General features: G+C 43.7%; 1 protein-coding gene and 2 long non-coding RNA genes across 3 annotated transcripts; all 3 read right to left on the reverse strand.

Moving 5' to 3' along the window:
• Positions 1 to 7,354: 7,354 nt before the first annotated feature.
• LOC119015348 (transmembrane protein 74-like) lies at positions 7,355 to 11,557 on the reverse strand. The gene has a single exon (XM_037091223.1). It carries the CDS (start codon positions 11,154 to 11,156, stop codon positions 10,311 to 10,313), a length of 846 nt encoding a protein of 281 aa, XP_036947118.1. The 5' UTR covers positions 11,157 to 11,557; the 3' UTR covers positions 7,355 to 10,310.
• A 6,988-nt stretch (positions 11,558 to 18,545) lies between these two features.
• LOC119016974 lies at positions 18,546 to 20,868 on the reverse strand. The gene is made up of 3 exons (XR_005074311.1): positions 20,801 to 20,868; positions 19,921 to 20,020; positions 18,546 to 18,695 (listed from the first exon to the last, which is right to left on the reverse strand). It is a non-coding gene; the product is annotated as an uncharacterized LOC119016974 (long non-coding RNA).
• Positions 20,869 to 22,326: 1,458 nt separating this feature from the next.
• Positions 22,327 to 23,528, reverse strand: LOC119017174. The gene is made up of 3 exons (XR_005074354.1): positions 23,366 to 23,528; positions 23,111 to 23,190; positions 22,327 to 22,447 (listed from the first exon to the last, which is right to left on the reverse strand). It is a non-coding gene; the product is annotated as an uncharacterized LOC119017174 (long non-coding RNA).
• Positions 23,529 to 25,907: the final 2,379 nt, after the last annotated feature.

The raw sequence follows: 25,907 nt of genomic DNA on the forward strand, positions 1-25,907 counted from the left end.
TAACCTGCAGCGGATTGCCTCGATCCTCTGCAGGTGTGTGTGCTCAGCTTCAACAACTCCACAGCACCTCTGAAACACACAAGCACAGAAAGAAAAAACCCAAAAATAGTCCAAGTGTAACTTTGTAATTCCAACTGTGTTTAAACTCAGAGAAATGTGAGAAAAGAGCCTTTCTTCAAAGTGATTTAAGATGCTTCATCACCGTTTGGTTTCTACAATATTCATATTTCATTCTATTATTTATTCAATGCTGTTCATGTGTTTTCATCTTTTCCTATGTTTCACCTTAATTCTTGTGTTTTAATTTGGAGGTTCCTTTGTTTTCTATAATCTCCTTCTAAAGCAATTTTGTCAGCATTTGAAGTGAACCAGACTTGACTTTACGAAACCACTTTCTTAAAAAATGGTTCCTCAAAGAAGGTGTAATGGACTCATACGTACTGCCTTTACGAACAGAAACTTGTACTCTTGGAGCGCCAGGAACAATGTTTTTTTTTTCCTGAAGAACCGTCTGTAGATGTGGTTCTCTTGCTGCGAACCATCTTGTTCCGGTAAGCACCTTTATTTTTGTGTGTCTCTGTGAGTTTAATCCATAAAGATTCTTCAAAAATCGTCATAATCTCAGTTCTAAAACCCAGAAAGTATGTCCATCTGGATTGTGTCAGACAAGAAGAATCAAGTTGTAAAAATTGTAAGAAATAAAACTACTAACATGACTCGACAACAACAGGACAGATTGTGCAAAGTGAAGACTGTTTTTATTTGTAATTTATGTAACCGTATCCTTTCGGTGTAAGTGGGCATGATGTTTGATATTTATGCACATTTCTGTAACAGCCTCCTGCAGATATGGAAATAAACCATGAAGCAGCGATAACAAACACTCACGGGTTGTTTGTGTATTTTCGTGCTGTAGATTTGTGGCTTCCCGCCGCTGCGCTGTGAAAAGCGGACATCAAAGCGTCTGCAGAGAAAGAGAGTACACTTCTAAACTTCCTGGTAATGGCACATGATTTCAGCGGTGGATAAGAAAAGCCACGGCACGGACTTTGTTCCATTCCTCGCTCGGAAATATAGAAATATTGATTGTGATGGAGCAGCACGGAGAGAATAGACACAATCGATGCTCCAACAAAGAGCCACTCTTATGGCGCTTGATACTGAAAGATTGTGCTCGATTGATCCACTCCAAGTAAAGCTGGCCGAGGCCTTGTGTGTGTGTGTGTGTGTGTGTGTGTGTGTGTGTGTGTGTGTGTGCCCGCTTCTGAGAATATCTCCATCGAGTCAAGACTGGTGAGTGACGTCAGACGTGGAGATTTACGTTCGGTCTCAAAGAACAACTTAGAACCGAATTAGTATGCTGCGGAAAGCCTTTATGCTCTTGCTAAGGTGCAATCTGTGCAGATATGAAAACCTGGCACGCGGGATGAATTGCAGCATAAATCACGGACAAGGTAAGCAAAACTGTCCCGCTGTGAGATTAATTTACCCCCCTCCCTTCACTCCACCCAGCAAAGTGTTGAAGTATCTATCCAGTGGAGTTACAGGCAGAGACGAGGCTTCATTTTTTTTCCCTCTGAGAGATGCTCGCGCGTCACGTCTTGATGCATCCGAGTTTGATGGATCCACGTTCCTCCAAGACTAATCGGCCCGTCTTAAACTGTGAAACTTGCAAATTACGCTGACCCTGATCCGAACATTAACATCCCACTTATTCTATCATCTTGATTCATGGTTTAATCAGTGAATTCCAACAGTATTTTAAACATTTTATACTTTTTATTACCCATTTTCCCCACATTCGTGAATCCATCGCCGTCAGCAGCACCCCCCCGAGGGTCCATGAACATTTTATGCTTCTGAACTTTTTTCTTTTACTATTCCCCTTAAAAAGCCTCAAACTATTACATTACATTTTAATATTAGAGCTGACATTTCTACAGACTGCGCTGTATAAATACAGTGTATAGCAGGAATGATCGGGTATCATAAAGGACAAGTTCACCCACAAATTAAAATTCAGTCATGATCAACTCACCCTCAAGCTGACGGGAAGTCAGAGTCCAAAAAAACATTTCTGGAGCTTCTCAGCAAAACAGCCCACGCTTTTCTATCCTCCCATGTCACCTGATAACAACTCAGCTGTCTTTGCCACATCTGGGGAAAAAAACCAACAACAAAAAAAAACAGTCTGACTGCTGAATTTCACCCTGAGCAGTGGAGCTGCAGAAAAAGGTGTTAAATGGACCTTGAGTTCAGATAACAGTGTTCTGCCAAGACTCCCATAGCCTGCTTTCACTGAGGTGGTCTTAAAGGACTCCAACCGTAAAAGTAAAACTACATTTCATCCGATATCTTATTAAAGAGAGAGAGTCAGGCGGTTGATCGGCATCTTCTTTGCTACAGTTTAAGTTTAAGGTCTCTGAATCAACTGCATCTTGTTTTCGTATGACATTTATTGTTGAAATGAAGTCTCAGCAGCGGTGAACGGTGAACTCTCCATGGATTTAGTTCTTTTTGGAAGGAGCCTGACACACTTCACCTGCACTCTCCAGGTGGTAAAAACAAGGAAAATGAAAGAGGGGTTAGAAGAAAAACACAGTTTGAAGGGTTTTTTTGCCACTTCAGTTCATCATGTGTGTGTTTTTTTTAAAAAAAAAATCCTTTTCCTCTTTCGTTCCTAATTCACACCATTGGAAGATGCCCTGAGGCAAATCCACAAATACCAGAACACAGTCGCTGGCTCTACCTCCTCACCCGTCTCCACCACCCTCCAGGACTTTGAAGACACATTTGACAGGATCACATGTTATCCTGGTGACCGGGCCGACTTCTGCTGACCAACAAGCTTTTGTCCTTAAACTCAACCAAATCCTTTGCGCAGCATCATCACAACATAACCTTGAAAACCGATCAAGAAATGTAAAGTTTCAACATAGCTGTAGTTTAATCAGAAACCACACTGCCGACATCACTTCTAGTGATTGTGCTGGGGTTTTTTTTTTTTTGGTGGTGGTTTTGCTTGATTACATCAAATAAAGAAAACCCTGATTAGCTGATTTTCTGGGGGGGCCACTGGTGGCTTCATATCCTAATGACAGCCAATCATGGTGAGAGACCATTATTTAACAATTCTTGTCTGTCTAAAATGATTGTTTATTGGCTTATTTCCAATTCAAAAGACAGTGAAAGCACAAGATCGGGCTCCATCTCTTCCCTGACACACAAACTAGCAGATAATGTAAGTACATCTGAGGGAGAGGACGGTGAGTGACAGTTTTGTCCTCCCAGGAGTCCCGACTGAGGTCTCGTGTGTCTGCATGCATGAAAATCTATCGATGAAAAACGCTGCGCTACAGCAAAACACTGCAAGTTGTGCATTCAGCATTTCAGATTCACACAGCTCCATGTTGCAGAGGAAGTATTCTCCGTCTTCTCTGAGGGAGAGGACGTTTGACAGACAGACATACAGTGACGGCGCCTCACATGTCTGCTCAAACGAGGTGTGTGGTTCAAAAAAGGAATCCCACACTGTGTGTAATAGTGGAAATATGTCAGTTTCCACTCACACACACACACACACACACACACACACACACACACACACACACACACACACACACACACACACAGGCCACAGTCGACATTTGAGTGGAAAATCAAAGGAAGAGCATCTTTAACTCCTTTATACTGAGCCACCGTAGCAACAGGCTGACCCTGTTTCTATGGTTATGGTGTCCCTTCTGTGTTTCTTCCAGGACAACGATGGCAAAAAGGAGGGGAAAAAAAAGAAAGAAAGGAACATGAGTATGTGGGTGCAGCTCAACCTACAGCAGGTGGCTCGCTTAATCAGCACAAACAAAGGAAGACAGTGGCAGATCATAAATGTGACTGTGGAGTCGGATCAGTGGATTCCCGCGCCGACAGTGCAGCTCCCCTCACTTGTGCGCTGAGTTAGGCGGGGGTTGCTGCGAGTTCAAAACGAAGACGATTCAGCTTTATAATCTGAGGTTGATCCGCGAATACCTCCAGATCGTTGACTCCCCTCTCCCCTCCCCGCGCCAAGTTAAGATGCAAGCTTCGAGCAGGTTCAAACGAAGAGGATTCAGCTTTTTAATGTGAGTTTGATCAGAGAATACCTCCAGATATCTGACTCCCCTCTCCCCTCAGAGTGCCAAGTTAAGAAGCAGCCTACAGGTACATCCGCCTCAGCTGCTTTCAGCCCTGAAAGACAGCTTGAAAGGGAGGATGTCAGTTTGTGCTGGATTTGGGTTTTAGAACCTCTGAGCTGAATGAATAAAGCTGATAAACGATGTGGTGGTGATTTTATTTCCCAACTTGTGCCTCCACTTCTCCTCCCTCTTTTTCTTCCCTCTCAGCTCGGCTCGGTCCCTTCTCTTCCTGCGAGCTGCGACTGAGGCTGCCTGCCGTTGCTATGCAACAATCGGAGTAACGAGAATCATTATTGAATAAGTCATTAACTTAAGGCAATAGTTCAAGAGAGGCATTTCGGGCCCGGAGACACGATCTTACTGCTAATTGATCCAGCCAACGCAACAGGAGTATGCAAGACTGTGCGATTCCCAGAGAGGTTTTCTGTGCCGCGCTGTTGGTTCGCTGCCCACTCAGTGTGATGAGTGGTTATGACAGCTGATGATAAGTGGCTGCCAGACGCCGCAGAGGCTTTCCTTCTTCCTGGTCCCCAGCATCCAGAGCCACACCCCGGCTCTTGACCCCGAGTGACCCCTGCAGCAATCCAATTCCATTTCCTGCTGCCAGCTGCCCTGAATGATTAGTCTGACTAACTCCATTCATGGAGGAGGAGGAGGGAGGGGTGTGTGTGTGCGTGTGTGTGTGTGTGCCAGCTGAGAGAGTGTTTCAGTGTGTGTGTGTGTGTGTGTCTGTATCCGTACGGGTTGTGTTTTTTGCAAGAGGTGCACATTTAGTGCACAAGCCCGAGCGGTTCACGGTGTGTTTGTGTGCATGGGATTCTGTTCGATTCCTCGGCAGTTCGTGTGGGAGTGTGTGTGTGTGTGTGTGTGTGTGTGTGTGTGTGTGTGTGTGTGTGTGTGTGTGTGTGTGTGTGTGTGTGTGTGTGTGTTACAGGTTTGATTTTGTGTCTGGGAGAGTCCGCTGGCTAAATAAACAACACCAGACACCAATTAAAGCTGCTGCAGTGTCCCAGCGCCTTTACATCACTAATAAGGAGCCTGAGGAAGAAACACGCTGCTTTCATCCACAACTCACCTTTCGTCGCCTGACAGAGGCCGGCGTGATCCCACCATCATCTGCTGTGATTTCAGTCTCTTCACTTTCTTATTGGCATTCAAATAGGTGGGACAAAGTTAGGAGATGGTGATGTCGGCTTTTTCCATGCACAAGTCAGAATTTAACGACATAAGAAAGGAGCTGAATTGAGTGCAGAAGCCACGCCCCTTCCAGTGGACACCATGGGACATTATCTCAGAAAAGACTTTGCATGGTACTGAATGGTACCGCCACTCGGCCCAGAAAAGGTACTGAAAAGGTAGCCTACTTCTTGAAGTAGGGTAGTTTTCTCATAAGCTTACACACAATCGGACTACCTTTTGAAACCAGTGGAGTCGCCCCCTGTGGGTCATTAGAAAGGATGCAGGTCTGAGGCACTTCTGCACTGGCTTCATTTTCTTAGACCCTTGAAACTAGTGATGGATGAATGAATAGCCGCAGAGTGGCCCGATTATTAAAAATTAGGTGAATAAGTTTGCGTATTATTGAGTCACAAGATGAGAAAATTTCAATTTGAAAGTTGTAGATATGAGTTTTTGAGTTCTTGACCTTGCAAACAGCAGCTGACAAAATAATCTTAGCACAATTAAAATGAGATTAAATGGATTACCACTACTACTGATAAGTGGAGCTTGTTGATGTTGTTGCTTTTGTACTTTGATTGTTAAAAAGTCATGATTTTATTCTCAGGGCCGGGTTGTTGGCTCTGAGGCCCATAAACATGTCAAAATTAGACATTTTCACCACGGTTACAGACAAAACTCCAAGTGTCTAACACCGCAGCGCTAAATGTCAAGTCCTGTTGAGTAACATTTTCTCTCTGCGCTGAATCATTTTTAATTAACATCAACGGGGAGGACAGATATTGAACTGAACAAGAGCTGGAAAGACTCGATATCCCCACCGGCTGGAGCCTCAGTGGGCCAGAGAGCACTGCAGGCTGACTTTCATGTTTGTTTTTCTTTACTTGCAAAGCTTGCAAAGCTTTACGCCGTTGCTTTTATTACGCTGTACCACTCCCTGCAATCCTGCACACTTAATGCAACAAAGCCGAAAAAACATATCTGAGGAAATGTGCGACAAAATCAGCAGATGAGGTGTGTTGAAGGAAAACACCCCGTTAAATATAAATGAATAAACTTTTAGTACACGACATTAAAAGGTGTCAGATTTGCATGTGAGATCAACTTAATATTTCATTAGGGGGGGTCAGCTGATTGCACCTATTTAATTACATTAACGAGGTGAGAGCCAGTGAAGGTTGTGTGGAGGATAATGTGATCCTGCTGGCCGTAAGAGCCTCCAATTACTGAGGCTGCACAGCACAGCTCTCTACGCTGGCGTAAGCAGGGGGATACAATTGTTCATTCACAGCATTTCTCTCAGAGCGGGCGATCCATTACTTCCTCCCCCCTTTGGATGCAACATTTCTCTCCAGTATTGCAGCTGGAGTGTTTTTGGTTTTTTGATACGCGGGTGAAGCGGCCTTGATTGAGGCAGTTATTTAAATGCTTTATTTTTTTTTCCCCTCACTGATTCTCGGGCCTCCCATGAGCAATTAAGTAACACCAATTACCAGGAGAGCTTTCCCCCCGGGGTTTGTTGATTCTCCCTCCCTCTCTCTTTCTCTGTCTCTCTGTGTGCTTTTTGAACATCTGCAGTCAAAACCCCCAAGTGCATTTGTGGTAAACTGAGCTTCCCCGTCGTCGGTGCTCAACCACAAAATCTAATTACGCCTCCTGCGGTATTGCTATTTGCGTTTCAACAAATCCAAACAAATGCAAGCATCATTTCGCCGTGTCACAATTATATTAGGCGAGGTATCTTTGGAGTTCAACGCGGATCCGAGCAGTTGAGCTGTTTTGGGAAACTTTTTTCTCCGTCAGCTGCACGATTCAGCGAGGCGCTGTTTTGTGACGAGGTGGGAAAAGCGAAGGGAGTGACAACGACACCGCTCCGGATTCACGTCTGATTTCCCGTTGCAGCTTCCGTACACACACACACACACACACACACACACACACACACACACACACACACGGTCTTCAACATAGCAATGTAAACCCAGAGTCACTGAAATAGCAGCTTCATCAGAGGAACGGATGCGGTGGTTCAGGGTTAATCAGAAGGCAAACCACCATCCACCAATGTAAACAAAATATATATTTCTAGATAACACAAGTCCAAAAACCTCACGTTTTAATACTTCTGTACAGCGTGTCATCATGTAAGGTTTACTTTGAACTTTAAATCTTAATACAACTCTTACATGCCCATGTGCACACAAAAAAAGAGCTCCTGGTTGCAGCAATTATCCGTTTTGTCTATTGTGGCTGTGAAGAGTTCAGAGAAAGCGGTGAAGAGAAGGTTTATCTGCCGTTAAACTGGTAATAGACAACGTTTTTTTGCATCTACTCCTGCGTATGGATTGGTTCCCCATCAACCAGGTGCCGGCTGAGTAAATGGAATAGCTGTGGAAACTCTGCACTGCAAACAAAAGAAGGAGGGTGATAGAAAATGAGGTAAAACAACCAGAGAGCAGACGGGCATGTTGTGTCTCCTGCTGAAATGTGTTTCCTGTGACAGGGACTCGAGATCGTCCACAGCCTCTTTCTACTACTAAGTAACAAAACCTGCATAAGCATTCATTCAACCAGATTTTCTACTCTGCCTTCACATAACGCTGAGATCAGGGTTCCAAAATTGTAAAATTGGGATTCTTACAGTTGGTTTTTGTTTTGTACAGAAGCCTGTAAGTAGGCTGACAGTAATACAGCAGGGAAACTGCACGAGGTGGAAGAGTCGCTTTAACATGAGGCTGCAAAACAAGTTGGTATTTTCAAAAATGACAGTCCTTTTCTGTTCAAAGTGCCCTCCCTGCGTTCTGCAGACAGTGCTCTCTTGTTGAGCTATAATTGAAGGATGATTACACAAAGACGGAGGTTTGGGCTAAGGTGTCAATCAAAAGCTATCATTTCTGGTGGATTACCTTGTAAAGTGAACACTGAGGAAAAGAAAATCCTGTCTGAGAGTGTTTAAAAACCTTGTCGCAGGTCTGCTCCTCGTATCAAAACCCTGATTCCCAAAAATGTGTTTAGGCTAAAATGAAAATAAAAACAGAATGCAATCATCTACCGTGTCCCTGAGCCCATGTAGTCACCTCGTTTATACAATCAAGAGTTGAAACTCGCCCCGTCCTTGTTTGTGAACGACTGAGCCTTTCCAAGTCGTCTCTTTCATACCCAATCATGATTACCTCTTACCAACCAACCTGTTCACCTGTGAAATGATCCAAACAGCTGATTATAAAGAATTCCACTTGTTTGAAACGTGTTATGGCAGCTCGCTCGGTGATGTGTAAGACAGTTGTTGAGTCTCATTCAGAACTCATAAAAATCTGAAGCTTTGGGTTGTTGGCCGGCCCAACCGACCAACACACAACAACTATGGGTAAGAACTAAAAAAACAAATAGGGTTCAGAATTTCACCAGTGTAACCTCTAACCACTGCAAGCTATTTAGCTCAGTTAGCCATGAAGCTAGTAGTCTTGACTGAAGTTTCAAACTATGACACTCTAGCATCAGTTTTGCGTGCAGGGCTTCGTGGTCAGGTTAATAATAATTCCTAAAAATGCAACTCTCAGTTAGACTTTCAAAATAAAGCATACTGACATACAGTTAAATCAGTATTATGACATATTAAAACTTTTGGACCGTTATTAACGGTGTCCAAACAGTTTGGCATAGAAATGTTTTGGTTAAGTTTACAAAAAATTCAGTCTCATAACTTCAGTAATGGAGGTTACTTAAGTAACGTAACTCACAGCATATTACATAACATAATCACAAGTAGGACACAAACTTGAGTTATCCGATATAAAGTTCAGTTTATGACCCATCCAACCTTCACAAACTTAGAATTTTTCATGCTTTTTATAATGTTGCACTAGAGGAGCGCTTCAAAACGTAACTGTTGAGGGTTGATGACCAGAGGCGGGTGGTGACGAAGCACAACTACTCTATAATTGTACTTAGGTAGACTTTAAGTAGATGTTTCATGTATCTTGACTTTGTATTATTAGTTATTTTTCTTTTTAGCCCTTCATTTGAACACAGATATCTGAACGTATCTTCATCTTTAATGCATTTGAGGGGATTATTTTTATTTAGTGTCATTGCACCACCTTCCCAACATCACACAACTAATTTCAGCCTATCATCACGTATCACACACGGCAAAAGAAGCAAGATGAAACGGCGACAAAGACGTAATGAAATGGAAACAGACAGAGAGGCGAGACTGGAATGGGGAGAAAAGGCGTGTTGGTGTCTCGTACCTGCAGAGACCTGCAGCCCTCTGCCTGGATTTTTTGTTTTTTCTCACTTTGTTGCTATTTGTGGCTATTTGAGGTCCAGAGAATGAGACTCAACAATCAACTACTAGGGATACTTTGTACTTTGAGGACATTTCAAAGCCTGTAATCTATTACCTTTGCTTAAGTGTCTGTACTTGTACTAGAATGTGTGTGGTTATGCACCTCTGGTAACAGTGTCAGGGTCACTGACCGGCTGTGTTTGAAGCACTCAGGGTGAAACATACTGCACTATTTCACATGACTTTACATCAGATGATCACGGTCTGTTTTATGCAGCATCGAAACTAAATTTTTGGATTCAGGGTTGTCGCCTCAGAGCTTTAAAATGCATTTGTACTCAAACTGCAGATTTGGTCCCCAGTCACTTACATTAGAAGTGAATCAGGGCTGAACTCTTCAGGGCTGTAATGGACAAAAGCAACAGTTGCAGCAAACAGAAGCTGTTTCAGTGTGCATCAGGGCATGTGCATATTTCATCAAGACAGACTTAGAAAAAAATGAGAATCTGTGCTTTAAAAAAAAGGCTTATATTAACCAAAACCGGAGCATCAGCCGTCAGAAATAAATAATAAAAAGGCATTAAACCTCCACATCCCCGATTATAGAACAGCACTGGTGGGATTTTAAGCACTTCTCTGAGTCTTCTCCGCTTGTCCTGTCCACACATTCAGCTCAGCACTTCTAAATCCTCATCAGCCGCTGACAAATGCGAGCAGGACTCCCGGGTCGGGCTGGAGCCTGCTCTCAGATTGATCGAGCCGTACAACTTTGCTGCGTGTCTGGAATACGCGAAGGCTTTCCTCCTCATCATCTCCCCTTTCCACATGGACACCATGAGCAGGGTGGAGAGCAGCACGCCCCCGAGGGTGAGCAGGCACAGTCCGGCTATGACGCACCGGTCCAGATGGGCCCCCACCCTGGCCTTCTCCCTCTCCAGGCGCTCCATCTCCCGGGCGGACACGCTGTCCGGGTCCACTCGGACGTCCCTGGGGACCGTGTAGGATATGGCGACCAGGGAGATGCCGGTGACCAGGCAGGTCACGGCGATGATGAAGCCGTAATCCACAGACTTCCCCGAGGCTTCAGAGGAGAGGTCGTCATCGGACAGCAGGTAAAGTTCCGGGATGTCCTCCTCCTCCTCATCCAACACCAGCTCCTCCTCCTCCTCGTACAGTTCACTTGAGGAGCTCTGACTCAGTCTGCAGGTTGGTGGACTTGTCTCCATCAGCTGGACATCCTCCTCCTCCTCCTCTTCCTCCTCCTCCTCCTCTCCCTCCCGGTGTTTGCACGTGAAAGACGTCTCCGTCTCCTCCTCGGGACGCGCGGCGCTCCGGGTCTCTGTCCAGGGTGCTGAACCCTCCGCTCCGCCGGGATGGAGCGACTTTCCCCCGCCGCCGCAGCTCAGCTCGTCGGCACTTCGGGAGGCGTCTCTCGGCTCGGGCTGATCAAAGTAAAACAGTTCGAGATGAGCCATCTGAGCATCAGGATGGGTCTCCGGCTGTGGCAAGCCCATGTGCCCGTCTCTGTCCGCGACACCATGCAAAGAAAGAGACACGTTCAAACAGTTTCCTGCACGCAAACCACTTTATGCCCGAGCCTGAAGTATTTGCACAGGCAGGATCCACTCGGTGCCTCTCCTGGGTGTACCGCAAGCATTAAAGTACAGCTGATAAAACACTTGAGACCGCTCCTCAGCCCAACACACACTAACCGCCCGACGCGTTAACACATCCAGTCCCGTCTGTTGCGCCTCAGTAATCGGTTATTAAGCGACAGAATGCGGCTCGCAGAGTCCCTCAGTGTCCCCGGCTGCGGCTGCTTCTGCTCCCTGGTCAATTAGAGGGAAAGCTTCGGCAGACCCCTCCCACGGACTGAGCTCCGGCACACCGCCTCATGATGCCTATTACCGAGCCAACTCCAGTGTTCCCCGGCACATGCACGCTAATCACATGAGATCCGGAGGCGGCACACCGAGGGAGGGACAGAGAGAGAGAGAGAGAGAGAGAGAGAGAGAGAGAGAGAGAGAGAGAGAGAGAGAGAGAGAGAGAGAGAGAGAGAGAGAGAGAGAGAGAGAGAGAGAGAGAAAGATAAAGAGAGAGAGAGAGAGAGAGAGAGAGAGAGAGAGAGAGAGAGAGAGAGAGAGGGAGAGAGACTGGAGATATTTTTCCAATTTACACAAACACCCTCTAGTAAGATGCTCAGTTTGAAGTGTTTATGAGCGGCAGCTAATGGATAATGAGTCTAATGAGAGCAACTTTTGTGAAGACATTCGAGGAGGACGAGCCAGTTTTATCATCGCTGACACAGGATGAGATGTAAGAGCTGAGAACAACGAGGATGAGCGCATGAAGGTGAAGAACAGGGCAGGAGGAGTGTGTAGATGTGTGTGAAAAGCTCCTAATGAGCGGCAGCATGAATGAAATGTGTGAGTCAGATGTTCTGCAAGTCATAAACAACACGAGTGTCACAAATAAATGAACAGTGAATGGACACGCTTTTATTTGCACACGAGATTAGAACAAGTCAGGTGAATAGATCAATAGCATGGGTGTCAGGAGAGGTGAAGAAGCTTTCCAGGCTTATACAAATGAAGCACTACAGAAATAAAAAATAAAAAAAAACAAAGAAAAGAAAATCTAAATCAACAGTGATCCTAAATAAGAATACATGAAAATACATGAAACAAATGATACAATGAAAAAGATTAAATATACAAGAAAACATTAGATTTCACTAATTAAATGTGATGAAAATACAGAAAGATGAGTCATTGGCAGCAACTAATGGATACTGACTTTTATATGAGCCTTTTTTTAAATTGCCTCCAGTGTTAACACACAGATTTAGATCTAACAGCTGAGAACAAAGGAGCTGAACACATACAAGTAAATAACTGGCAGCACTATTATGTACAAATGTCTGACACATGTAAAACAACACCTAATGCTCAACCCCTTAAATTGAAAGTGTGGGTTCGATGTAGATGGAGTGGTTAATACATACGCGTCTATATATAACAGGCTCCCTGCAGCGTGCAGGATTGACACTGAGAGCACACGATGATTATGTACAAGTGAAGGTAGTTGAAGTAAAAGTCGTCAGAGTCACGGATGCAGGAAATAGTGCAGCTGAGGGGGCGACGGCACAGTGTTAAATGAGGCTGTAGCATACGCCGAATTTACAAGGAGGCCCAAATAATTAAGAATTTTTCAGAAGCAGCACCTTGCATGGTTTATAAAGTTTCTCCTGACTCATCAACTCGTGAAATTGAGTGATTTTACAATGGAGTCTGGGGGATTTCTCTCCCTCTTCATCTCCTTGCTGCTCTTGACTGTAGTTGATGTGGCTGTTTTGACCCACGACATGTTGGTGTTCAAGTTAGTGCCAGGCATTCTCAATTTGTTGTAAATTCCAAAAACAAGCAAGATTACGTACGATATGAACCAAACAAGAAGACATTTTCTGGTATCCCTGCCAGCTTTATCCAATCAGGATGAACGTGAACCTGAAAAAGTTGTGCTCTGTCCTAAACTCAACCAACAGTCATGCTGTTTTGGGAATGTTGATACAAGTTGTTTTGGTGATAATTTGTTGGAGTGACTAATAACTGACATATTCAACAGTTTAGGTACGAGGATGTGTTGAATCCAACAGAGGTATTGTTGTACCAAATTTAATGACAGGTAATTCCAATGGTTGTCAAGACATTTCACTCAAAACAGCAAATACCAACATCATGGCGAGCCTGGAGGAAAAGTCATCATTAAACAACCTCTGTGTCTTTACTAAACATTATGATAATCCATCTGACAGTGGTTGAGATTTTTCAGGTTGGACCAAAACAGTGGACCGATCTTCTGGCCATTACCATACACACAGCCAAAGTGCTGGTGTGGGTAATGAGCCTGAGACGGTCTTTAACAATAAATCATGAAGTCTGCAGCTGGAAATGTCAGTGAATGATTTTTTTTAGTCCAGCTGCCCTGCAGCCCTTCTCTGAAAGGTCAGAGGTCAGTGGTTCATAGAAGGAGTCTGCCAGATGAATCATGAGTTAACGCTGGAGGAGGCAAATAAACATAATCTGATCTACGAAGTATCAGTGTTTGATTTATTACCCACCAGTAAGTCATTAGTTACTAACCTTTATCAGTATGTAGGAAGATGAGGTGTCTTATCAAAACGGTGCCACAAAACGACTGCATGTGGCTGTTTTTCATCGCGAGGCAAATTAGCTTATTTTTTGTGAGTTAGCAGTAATGAGATTTATGCTTTATTGATCGCTGGAGAGAAAGTGTCTTTTGAGACAGGCACTCTTCAAGGAGGTCAGAGGTCAGCTGCAGAGCAGGAGCCCTGCAGCCGCGGCATCAAGTCCTCCACACATCAGAAACAGCATCGTGTTGGACCACAGCTGAGGTCAGGATGTGAGGAACACTGCCCACATCCTCATATTTTTTTTTAATTGACTTGAGCTTCGTTGGTTTATTTATTCAGTTAAATGTTCAATTATATATATTTTTTATCATTTTGAGCAACGTGAAGTTCTGATAACAGTTTTGAAGCCCAGCTCACTCTGCCAGGAATACAATCGGGTGATAAATACTAAATACTTTCTGCGTTTTTTAAAAGATGGTTCAACATTTTAAGATGCTTGTTTACTTTCTGGCTGATAGATACTGTACATGAGAAGACTGATACTTCTCTCCTGTCTAAGTAAATATGAAGCTAATTACAGCCTACAGCTAGTTAGCTTAGCTTAGCACAGTGACTGGAAACAGAGGGAAACAGCTAGCCTGGCTGTGGCTAAAGTGCTCATTAGTTCAAGCTGATGATGGGAGGAGAGCTAAGAGATTTATCTTCATTCCTATTTATCAACCTGACTGCAGCAGCAATCCATTGCGGGGTGTTTATATACTTTAATGTTGACTGGAGATCAACAGGAAATCATTTTTACAGAGAGGAAGAGAGTAAACTGAGTCTCTGGTGAGTGCTGAATTCACTGAGAGTTGACCTCGATTTTAAACACACACACTGTTTCTTTGTTATCTTACAGCTAATGTAGAGTAATGTAGTGCAAATACGGGGTAAGAGGGATTTAGGCCATATTATATCTTTGAATACAGTGGGTCACATAAAAAAATCTATACTGGACCTGATCTCAGTGTCCTCATTTGTATCGATGTGCTCAACAGCACTGCAGCGAGACGGGATCCCTTAGTGGAAGAACAGTCTCATTAATCACGGGAGCCTTCTTCTGTCTGGGAACACAAACATTTAACATCGTTATCGGTATAATATGCATTCAAACAATGCTATTGCAGACGGAGAAACTTATTTAAGTGCAGAAGAAGGGATTCATTCTCCTGCGAAATGAAAGTTTGCAAATCACTTTCCTGACTGGCCCATTTTCAGATGAGCGCCGTGCAGCCAGAAGACAGCTCGACTTTGATATTCAATCAAAACCATGTCAAATCCTATACAGGCGACGCAGAATGAAAAGCTCAGACTGTCAGTTTTTTTCAGGAGGGGACAAAAACATCCACTTCACCGCTGCATCATTTAATAGTTTAACAGAATGGTAATATATACATCCTGGGCTATAATTTCCTGACATGAAAGCTGAAATATTCTGAGATATTCCAGTTGCTGAGCCGCTTAAAGAAATCCTGCCTTGACTGGTCCGCCTGCTCTGTCTCTGCAGAGCACTGGAGCATATATAGGCTATAGGTAGCCAAAGGTCATGATTATGAAGCGGTTCATCGCTCCCCGATTCAAGGTCATTTCTTCTCTTTACTGACATCAACCATCCTGATGCTGCCAGCTATTCGATACATAGTGTGCTCGGTCTGCTGCTGTACATTTAGCGGTCAGGACCTTTTCAGAGGGAGAAGAGAGTGAAAGCTGCAGGGTGACTTTAACATTTCTCACGGAAAGAGAGGGAGAGCCAGAAAGACGATGTTCAAAGCAACAGATTTCACAGCTGTACAACACAGCATATAGATGAAGAGTCTGCAGAGGGTCCAGCAGCGACGGACAAGATGAGAATGATCATAAATCTCTGCAGAGGACCCTGTATGTGTGATGCTTTCTATGACTGTTTGAGTAATGAAATGGTTTTATTGAGTTTCGACACGTGTTCGGAAAACAAAATGACTTTAAGTCGGCCAAACAACATGTATTTTTTATGCCCTGAAGTCAGTTTGGAATTTTTGATAGCACCTTTTTCTAAAAAAAAAAGTTCTTTCTAATTAGACGCAACATCCAAAAATGAATTTTCTCACTAACCCCTTTCCTCTCTCATAATAAACACTAAAAAATGTATAGGTTTTCTTATTCCCAGATCAAAGCGCAAACACCATAAATATGCCTTGAGTGAGCAAACAAAAAAAAACACAAGAACAAGAAGCAGTAGCAAAAGAAGAAGAAGAAGAACAACAACAACAACAACAACAAAAAGAAGAACAAGAAGAAGTAGCAAAAGAAGAAGAAGAAGAAGAAGAAGAAGACGAAGAAGTAGAAGAGGAAGAGGAAGAGGAAGAGAAAGAGGAAGAAGAAGAAGTGGGTATGCCTGTGGGTAATTACGGACTCTCTGCAGAGTCACTGTCCAGATATTCAGACGCAGCCTGTAGATGCACAGTCTTTATGTATATGGGCGGCTCAGTCCATTAACATATGTGTGCTTTTGGTCGTGGGCTGTTGTCTCCCACGTCCATTCGTCGGTCGCTTGGTCTGCCAGCAGGATTACATAAAAACTACCGAATGGATTTCCACGAGACATGGATAGAGGACGGGTCTCGGCCATGAGCGTAGGAAGCATTTTAAATCTGTGTGCGAAAATCTAATGGGGGTCTCTGAGTTTTCTCCTTAAAACAACAGAGTAGCATAGATGTCTTTCAACAGGTCGTATTATACATTTTTTCTGGCTAGCATGAGAGAAGTTATAGTGTTTGGGTCCACATAACATATTCAAAGATAATAAAAATCTAAAAGTACCAAAATAGATTTGATGACCAATTTATACTAGCTTTGTGGCACAGGTTTGATATTGATACCCTTTCTGCTTAGTGGCTTCTTTACCTCTTCATTTCATCCTCCCTTAGTCTCATTTGTCATGTCACTTCTTTTTTCCTGTCATGTTTCCCTTCCTCCTACCTCGTATTCGCTCTTTAATCAAATACTTTTTGCCGTGGCAGCGTGTGACACACCTCAACTCAGCTGCCAGGCATCCAGGCTTTGATGACTAATTGACTTTTTCCAGCACTCATTTGTGTGTGTCTGGTGTGAGGTAGCAGTGAAAACTTGATGTATTGCCCAAAAAAGTATCTACCACGGGCGTACGGATCAGATGTCCACATACTTTTGGCCAGTGGCCGGTGCATTAATCAGAATGGCGTCGTGGATATCTTTCAGTACTGCCTGTGCTATCTCATTTGAACACATTGCAAAACACAACACATTATCATCAGTGGCAATATGAGTTTCTGCATCTGCCTTATAGAGAATTTACAGTTCTTTGTGTCCTGATACAGTTTCTATAATGTCCTTGTTTGAATCTTACAGGAAACTTATGTTTCGTCTGCTGATCAAAGGTGTAGACGAGCTCCTCCGCGCACCCCTCCCTTCTCTCCAGGCGGTGGAGGAGACGCGGTCATGCTGATGTGGGCGATAACCAAGGTTTAAGACGCCACTGCAGGCGATACTTGATTGATACAGTCAAAGATTCTTTCTTTCTTTGCTGTACTGTAAAAACAGCCTGCAGTCTATTCATTGTTTTCTGTGCATCCGTCCTTCAACATCGTGTAGCCTGCAGTTGTTTTCAGCAGTCAGTGTTAATTCAGTACAATGTGGTGCAATACTGAGACTGTTACTGTAAGTTTTTTTAAGTTTAGCACATAAGTATAATGGTACAGGTTGTATCTGTGTATTTTAGTTGCAAAAAGTCAATTTTTATATAATGTTTTCATCAATCAGCCGTACTTTCAAACACCATCAATAAACATTTGCAGGTGACACTTTGCAAGTAGTTAGAGTAGATACTGAGGAACAAATGAGGAACTAACTGATAGTTAACCATTAGTGAACCATTAGATGAGTAACTCCTAATCTAATTGTATAGAGTAGCTGATCCTTAAATACTGATCACCAAATCAAAAATCGAGTGAGCTAGAACTGAACCAGGGATGAAAAGTGAAAGGAGACTTGAAGTGATTCAGTCACCACTCAGGGTGATGCAACACTTAGTTGAAGGGACACAATTTGGCAAAGTAGTCATAATAAGGATGAGTAAGTGATTATTACAGAGACAGTGAATAAAACGTTTAAATAATTAGTCATGAGTGAGTCATTGCTAGTTGTGTGCTGTTCATCCGTTGGTTCAGAATTCATCCATACATCTTTCTGTCTCCTGCTGAACCAGGATTGTGAAGTCTTGGCAGCAGGCTTGGCAAAATGACATATGCAATCCTTTCAATGAGTTCTGGGTCGGCCCGAGGGTCTCCCCACAGCTGGTTGTGCCTGGAAAACCTCCAAAAAGGGGGAAACCCATGAGGCCTCCTTATCAGATGCCCGAACCACTTCAGCTGGCTGTATTTGACGTGAAAGAGCAACGGCACTATTCCAAGTTCCTGAAAGGCTCATTTATGCTCCCTTTAAGATTAGAGATAGAAAAGTTTGTTTCAAATTGTACAGCCGTCACAGCCCACTTCCTTCTGTGCATCCTTCACATTGGCATGGACGTTAAGCAATGCAAGACCTCCAAATTTCCTCCGCCACCATCCAATGTTTGTATCTGTGCCAAAGGCCTACTGGAGGTACAGCTCCATCAGTGTGTATCCGTAAGCTTCCACAAGAAAAACTGACGGAATGAATGACGCGAACAGACAGAATTCTGCATCCGTATGCTTGAGCATAAATTGACCTTTAGGTTGAGCCCAGCAGACTTACAGAAGAAGCTTCAGGAGAGTTAGAATACAGACAGATACAGGTCAATCTGATGGATCAGCTTCTTCTTCCTCCTCACCACAACGGTCCAACGCAACACCACGATGATTCAGAACTATAGGAGCATTATAAGACATTATAAGTATGGTAATGCATTACAGAGAGGTGATACTGTACAATATATTTAATGTTTTCTTTACTGCTCATAAAGTGTTCCCAAATATTTCTTGTTCTTCAGATTGTGGTTTCTGCCTATAGCAGCATGCAATACATAACAGTGACCGTGCCATGTCAGGGAGAGTCACGCATACATTTATAACACACACACACACACACACACACACACACACACACACAGACACACACACACGGGCCTACGGGTGCCGCTGTCATTGGTCTGGTGTTAAACACGGCACGTAACATGGTTCACATGCCAAACTGCAGCAGGAAGTCTGATGGGGAGCAAACTGTGAAAAGAACTGTACTTCTGTATGTATGTGAGGAGTGCAGATACGTTTGATTTAAAATAATTATGCATTAAAAGGTTAAATAAATCTGACAGCATAAATATGTAAATAGTGCAGCTGTCTGATACAGAAAACAAACCGAGAGGGGGGATGAGGAAGATGCTGGAGCCGTCTTCATCCTCCATCAGCGCCTTTGAGCAAAGCAGAAAACAGTGTATTCAACTGGAGCAGCTGACAGTGTTTTGATGATGATGTGCTCCCCTGGGATGTGTGTGTGTGTAACCTAACCACCTCTGCAACCACAATCCCCCCGGGCAGTAAACTGAAACACGGGGAAACTCATCTGTCTAACTACGACTTTCAGTTCAGCGCTGCGGGGAAATTAGAGCTGTCCACCGAGAGACGTATCGAGATAAGGGGCCTGCAAATATTCTGCTCCATCGCAGTCCGAGAAAACCACCAGACTATCCCCACGAGATATTCTTCAAGCAACACTGGCGCTCTGTTGTTTATGATCTAAAATGATTTGTCATTTCCTCCAGAGATGCTCCCAACCAGCAGGCCCGTTTTTTATTTGCGCCATCCGGCGAAGTGTGGCATTTTACGCTGACAGATCTGCTGTGAAGCCAGAGCACAAGTAAAGCTAAGAATAGCTGATGGGAAGCCAGCAGCAGCCGAGGCAAAGACGCCGGTCCAAGGTTAGACTAGGACACAGGAGGCGAACAGGAAGAGTCAGGCGTCCTTTCAGCGGGGCAGGGAGGGTGACTTTTATTGGACCAGAGCAGGGATAAACACACACACACACACACACACACACACACAACACACACATATGTCTGTCGGCTGGATGGTTTGCGTGCTGTGGTCACTTACCGGAGGCAGCCTGCATAAGAGCTGAGTCAAGCTGCAATGCCAGGCTGAGCGGAGAGGTCTGATCTCTGTCTCTGGTGTCACTCCGCACAATTCGAAGGATCTTGGACGAGATTTAAACACAGAAATCAAACAAACATTTGCCCTGACAGCAGGCAGCAGAGCACAGGAGGACACATTGTACTGGTAACCAATCCAGGAACAAACATCTCCACCTACATCCACAAATTACTGGACACGGTCCTGATTAAAACCCTGGGTTTGGGGCGCAAACACGACTGAACTTTCAGCTGCATGAATGCATCAGGGGAGGGAGGTTCTGTTTCAGCTTGCACAGGAGAAACCGGGCCAAGTTCTGTGGGTCGTCCCTGCGCCAGATTGTCTAAACAGTTGCTGCATCATATTTCTGGGAATTTGTAAATTGCCTGCAGTTTTGCAGATTGCAGACAAATCCTGTCTCAGAGCTGCTTCAGTGTGAAATTGAAGTGTTGGTGCCAGCTTACAGTGAGCTGTGATGAGTGTGAAACGCATCCAAAAGTGACAAATAAAAAAGCATGTTGTTTTGAGAATGGGCTAATAAATCAACGTCTTCAGGGTCAACTTCACCCAAATCTGAAAATTCAGTGTTTTCATCCGCGTGCGTTTGGAAAGACGAGTCAAGTTTTGGAAGTGAGAACCTAAAAAAAACAAGCAAAAGAAAGAACACAAATGGCTCCGTACAGCTTATGCATCATAATCCAAGTCACGGTGAGCACATATTTATTTAAAAACACGTGTGGAGCCATTTTATGTTCTTTTTGGAAGTGTGGGACAGCTACAAAGTGCAGCGTACAACCCAGAACTTCACTACCTAAACTAAAAGAAAACTATAAAAAAAACTCACAAAGACAGTAAAAGCAGCCAGGACTACTTGGTCTGTTGAAGAAGAGAACGCTCTCTGCAGGGCTGATTACCTGATGAGCAGCACCTGAGAGAAGAGGAGGAGAAAACACAGGAGGAGGAACGTGTCACTCAGCTTCAAATGTTATGCTATGAACCACTTTCTTCCTTTTCTTTTGTTTCAATTTGAATGGAAATTAAATGTTCATTCTGTCTCAGACTGTCTTTGTATTTATGTCTTTGTAATGTATTATTTTTTGAAGGAAAAGTTCAGATCACGAGATGAAAAGACAAACTTCAAGAGGAACCAAAAGCCTTTTCTAAAGAAAAAGAGGCTGTAGCACAAGTTTCAACACTGAAGGTCTTCGTCGGGGTTCAACATTTTCTGAACCCCATATTGATTAAATGAACGCAGGTGGTGATCAATGAATCCAAACAGGAGCCATGTTGAATCTGACACGTGTTAGCGGATCCATTCAGCTGTTTCCACTGAGCACATTTCGTTGTTTTCCTCTCCGACTGAAGAGTGTCAACAATGTTCAGAAACTTGAATTTTCAGTTCATGTAAATTGTTTCTTGAAACCATATGTTACATTTCAGTGAGTTGAAAATCTTCGCTTGACTTTCACGAATGCGAGTTTTGCCTCTATAGGCACCTTCACACCCACAAACCTCGTCACACCTGCGAGCTGCCCGGACCGAACCGAACAATCTGCCGCCGTGTCGAGCACATTCAGACTTTTTTCCCTCATGTTTATGCAGCGATGACTGGTGCGAGGAAACAGGTGGTGGGTGGTGGGAAAAAAAAATAAAAATACAGAGAGCTGTCCTCTGAGCAGGAGTGATGCCTCCTGTCAGCAGAGTTTATCGACTGGACCCCACAGTGTACTTACCATTAATTGAGGGAGGTCAGGGTCGGAGCAGCGGGCGGCTTGTTTATGAGCGACCTTGAGTCATGGGTCTGCACTCTGTAGGTGTGTGTGTGTGTGTGTGTGTGTGTGTGTGTGTTTGACAGCCATATGGGTCCCAGTTGACTCGGCCTCACTTCCTCTAAAATGACCTGCCACCGTCTCAGTAAATCACGGCGGCCATTTTATATTTTCAAAGTGCTGTTATGCTCTTTGTGAGTTATTGTGCACAAGTGGAAAAATGCAAACGCGATTCTTTTTTTTTTTTTTTTCTTTACAGCAAATACTTATTTTTTTGATTTATTGAACAATATAGTAGCGAGCTTATGTGTTCAACTGCAGTGCAACAGTGTATAACAGCAGCATAACTCAGACGATCCGACACATTTTATGGTTTATAGCTGTTTGGGAGGAGATATAGACACGCCGTTGTATATATTACGCGGTGCAGAGTATCATCAGGCTCAGTTGATCCATATTCATGAGGTACCTGCGGAGGGTATCATAATCTTTCCTCCGTCAGATCTGAGCAGTACTTGTGTTGAGCGTTGGTGAGACCGCAGCAGGCACACGCCTCTGACTGTTTCTGTTATTGTCAAAGGTAATGATCTGTGGGCCACCACACCATCAAGTCCCCCCCCACCGCCCCTCCAGCTCTGCAGTCGCACATGTTCCCCCTGCTGGATTCAGGTTGAAGCTCAACAGAGCTCAAATCTGCCTCCTCTGTTTTCTCTCCCGCTTCTCTAAATATGAAATGTGACAGAAATAAAACACACACACACACACACACACCAACAGGATGAGATGTTAGAGACTATTACTCACAGGGAGTCGGAAAACAGATACTGTACATGTCGTCTGTGGCTCTGGATGAGATCTGTCAACTCTGAGAAATTAATCCTGGTGATGTCACTCTGATGTCATCGGGCGATCTCAGTTTTTTTCCTTCTTCTTTTTCTTTCATTCCGGGAAATACTAAACATGACGAGGGCAATTTCGCAGACAGAGTAGAAAATGGTCTATTTGAAGACACTACCAAGGTGCATTATGGGAATTTTAGGATTGCACTTGACGTGTTTGGGTTTATTGAGTCATTGTATTTTTTTTAATTTCAGTCTCTAATGTCAAAAATCTGACAGTGAAAGTACATTTTGTAACACTTCAGACTAGAAAATGCAAGGAAACAAAATAACAGGCCGTTTCTTCTGATACCGTCTTTTAAAAATTAACTGTTCTAATGTTTGACAAACTGAACTGAACTGAACTACTAAATGAAGCAACACTAATCATCAGAGGTGGTACAAAACATTCCCACCATCAAGAGAGTGAATTCAACCCATTCCGAGACAGAATCAGACAGAGAGGGAGGCTGGAATGAGGAGAAAAGGTGTGTTAGCGTCTCGTACCTGCAGTTCTCTGCCTCGACTTTCTTATCTTCTCACTTTGTTGCTGCTCGTGACGCTTTATAAACCAAAAATGTGGCGTCCTGGGAGTGAGACTCAACAATCAGCTATCTTTGTGGTGCATTAAGGAACAGCCGGGACAAATCCTACAGATTCTACCTTTAACTTTGACAGTCTCTGAATTACATCAATATGACGTGAGCTTCAGTTAGCTGTGACCAGAGCACAGCCGGTATAAACGTCCCTCCCCACAGTTACCTTCAGCACATCGAGGACTGACGCAGCGTGACTCAGGTGCGTCATGAACCATTTCTACAGCAGACATTTTGACATGTCAAAGCAGAAAAGCACAGGTGTGACCAACGTTTGTGACGGTTCCACTTTGTGCCCCAGCCGTGTCGATGAGTGAGCATGTACAGCACCAGAGCAGCTCAACTTAATACAACACAACCGTCGCTAATGTTATTAACTATAGATATAAAAGGTCTATTCCCCCGGTTCTCTTGATCTGTCGGGAAAAGGGCGTCGTCTAACCAGAGGAAGACGCCCTGAGCTGCTCTCAATCATTAATCAGGAGCCTCCACAACCTGCACAGGTGATCTGAATCTCCTCCAGTCAATTCAGAGACATCTGGATGTTCAGATACAATAAAAAGATAAAGAAAAATGGGTAGAAGTACTAAAAAATAGAACTGCTCTCTGTCAAAGTAAAAGGAAAGTGATTCTTTGTATTCAAGTTTGTGGTCAAAAATATGAATTAAGGATGAAGAATGTGCACTAATAGAACTTGTAGTCAGTTTCTCAGCCTCGGTCATGGTGCTGCTCAGCTGCGTCCTTCAGGTGGCAGTAAAACTCTTCCACATATTTTCTCCTTCACGCTGACTTTCCTTTTTCTTTCTGCCACAGCTGCTGTGTGAATAATGTAATCAGGCAGAGGTGTTTAAACAGGAACCCTGTATGTTAATGATAATTATAATGAATCTCTGATGATTAACATTGATTGTAGCATGTAAACAGTGTGGCTGATCAGCAGAGGCCTGGTATCAGCTGTTCTGAAGACATGACAGAAGCTTTGCACTTTTTGTAAGTGAAAAATGTAGTTTTGTGCCGTTTTCCAGTCACAAAAACAAGTTCTTAAAGGATCGTTTCACCCAAAAATGAGAATGCAGTCAGTCATGACAGAGTCTCAGTCCCGCGCTGTCAACACTTTAATCAGCTTAATTCATGTGTTTAACTGAAAGAGAAGCTGAAACAGTATGTTTTAATAAGTGAGCTCTTCGAAGAATGGAGCAGTCCTCTTCAGCAGAGCCAACATCTCTTTCATGCCAACAAATGTACCAGTGCTTTACAATCCGCTCTCACATGGCCAACAAAAAGGTGATAAATAATTGTAAATGAATGTAAATTGTAACAGATTGTCACAACGAGCCTCTTTAGAAAATCAATCAAAACATAAAATCACAGCAGATTTGTATTGGCTAGCATCACCCAGACTGAAATAGCAGATGAACAGAAATTGATACTGAGCTAAAACTGACTGATGATGGGAATCATGGGAGAAAAAGAGGAGGGGGGGGGTGTCACCATTATGTAATTCCCTGCCGTCCCCGCCGTCCACCTGTTCCTCGGGATGGACGGCTGACAGCTTCGGAGCCTGCGGCACAATCTCGTGAATAAAGTGCGTGTTGGCGTGATGAGCAGCGTTCCCAGCTCGGGTCCTGGAGAATGTGCACAGTTGGTGTGGAGGAGAGTTTCCCTCCTCCACAGTGTTGTTGTGCAGAGAACAGACAACTGCACGTTCCCATGATGCTGGACAGCGTGGCAGCTAATGCAGGTCACTGCAGATCTGTCTTCTCGTGCTTTTCACGTTGGCTTCACTAAAGAGGACTGCTCTATCCCTCAAAGAGCTCACTTATTAAAACATACAGCTTCAGCGTCTCATTCGGTTAAACACGTGAATGAAGCTGATTGAATGTACAGTTCAGCAGGAGGTGTTGACAGTGAAGGGCTGAGACTCAAAGTGTGAAGTACCAGTTCACATTCTGGGACTCACACTAACGCGTGTCAGGAACTTTTTAGTAAGTCACACTGATGTTTTAACAACTCCGATTATTACAGTGGAATAAAGCTGCAGAAATGTAACGTATCGTGAAGTTGTCTGATGGTGGAGAATGGACAGATGGCGTATAACAGAAGCATATAATACTGAATATGTAGGACAAAAGACATTAATATTCAACATAAATCTCCACTGTTCTTTATCTGTCCCCTTTGAATCTACACCCTCTTTGTTGTCTTGATAAAGGCTGCAGCTGCTGCTGCTCATCAGTATTTTCCTGTGAATATGAGTAATTGGACAAAAACTTGCTCATGGTTGGTATTTCACAGGCCGATTTAATTTTTTTTTTTTTTTTTAATTTTAGGAATTCTGTATAAAAAAAAAAACTACGAGAAAAACAACTACTTTGTTATATATTTTCTTGAGTTCTTACATTATCAAAAATGTTTCCAACAATGTTCAAACCAGAGGAATCCACACGTTTACTCAGAGTCACGGTGAGTTTTGGTTGGTCAGTGGCGACTGAACTACATGTGAATTAAGATTGAGATCAGATGGATTTTCTTCAGCAGTGCGGAGTGCTTAATGGTGTGTCCACCACCTCCAGCAGCCTGATCACTTCACTGTACATGAGCTGTAAGTGAGCGACAGCATGCAGGGAGTCTGTGTGTGTTTCATGTCGAGTCACTCACCAGAGTCTCTGGGCCTCCCGTCTCCTCTCTGAAATTAGTGGAGTGCATTT

This window comes from Acanthopagrus latus, chromosome 3, assembly GCF_904848185.1.
Source record: "Acanthopagrus latus isolate v.2019 chromosome 3, fAcaLat1.1, whole genome shotgun sequence".
Classification (NCBI taxonomy): Eukaryota; Metazoa; Chordata; class Actinopteri; order Spariformes; family Sparidae; genus Acanthopagrus; species Acanthopagrus latus.

What these genes read in the sequence shown, in the direction of transcription:
- LOC119015348 (XM_037091223.1), bottom strand. Translation starts at nt 11,156, where the DNA reads ATGGGCTTGCCACAGCCGGAGACCCATCCTGATGCTCAGATGGCTCAT.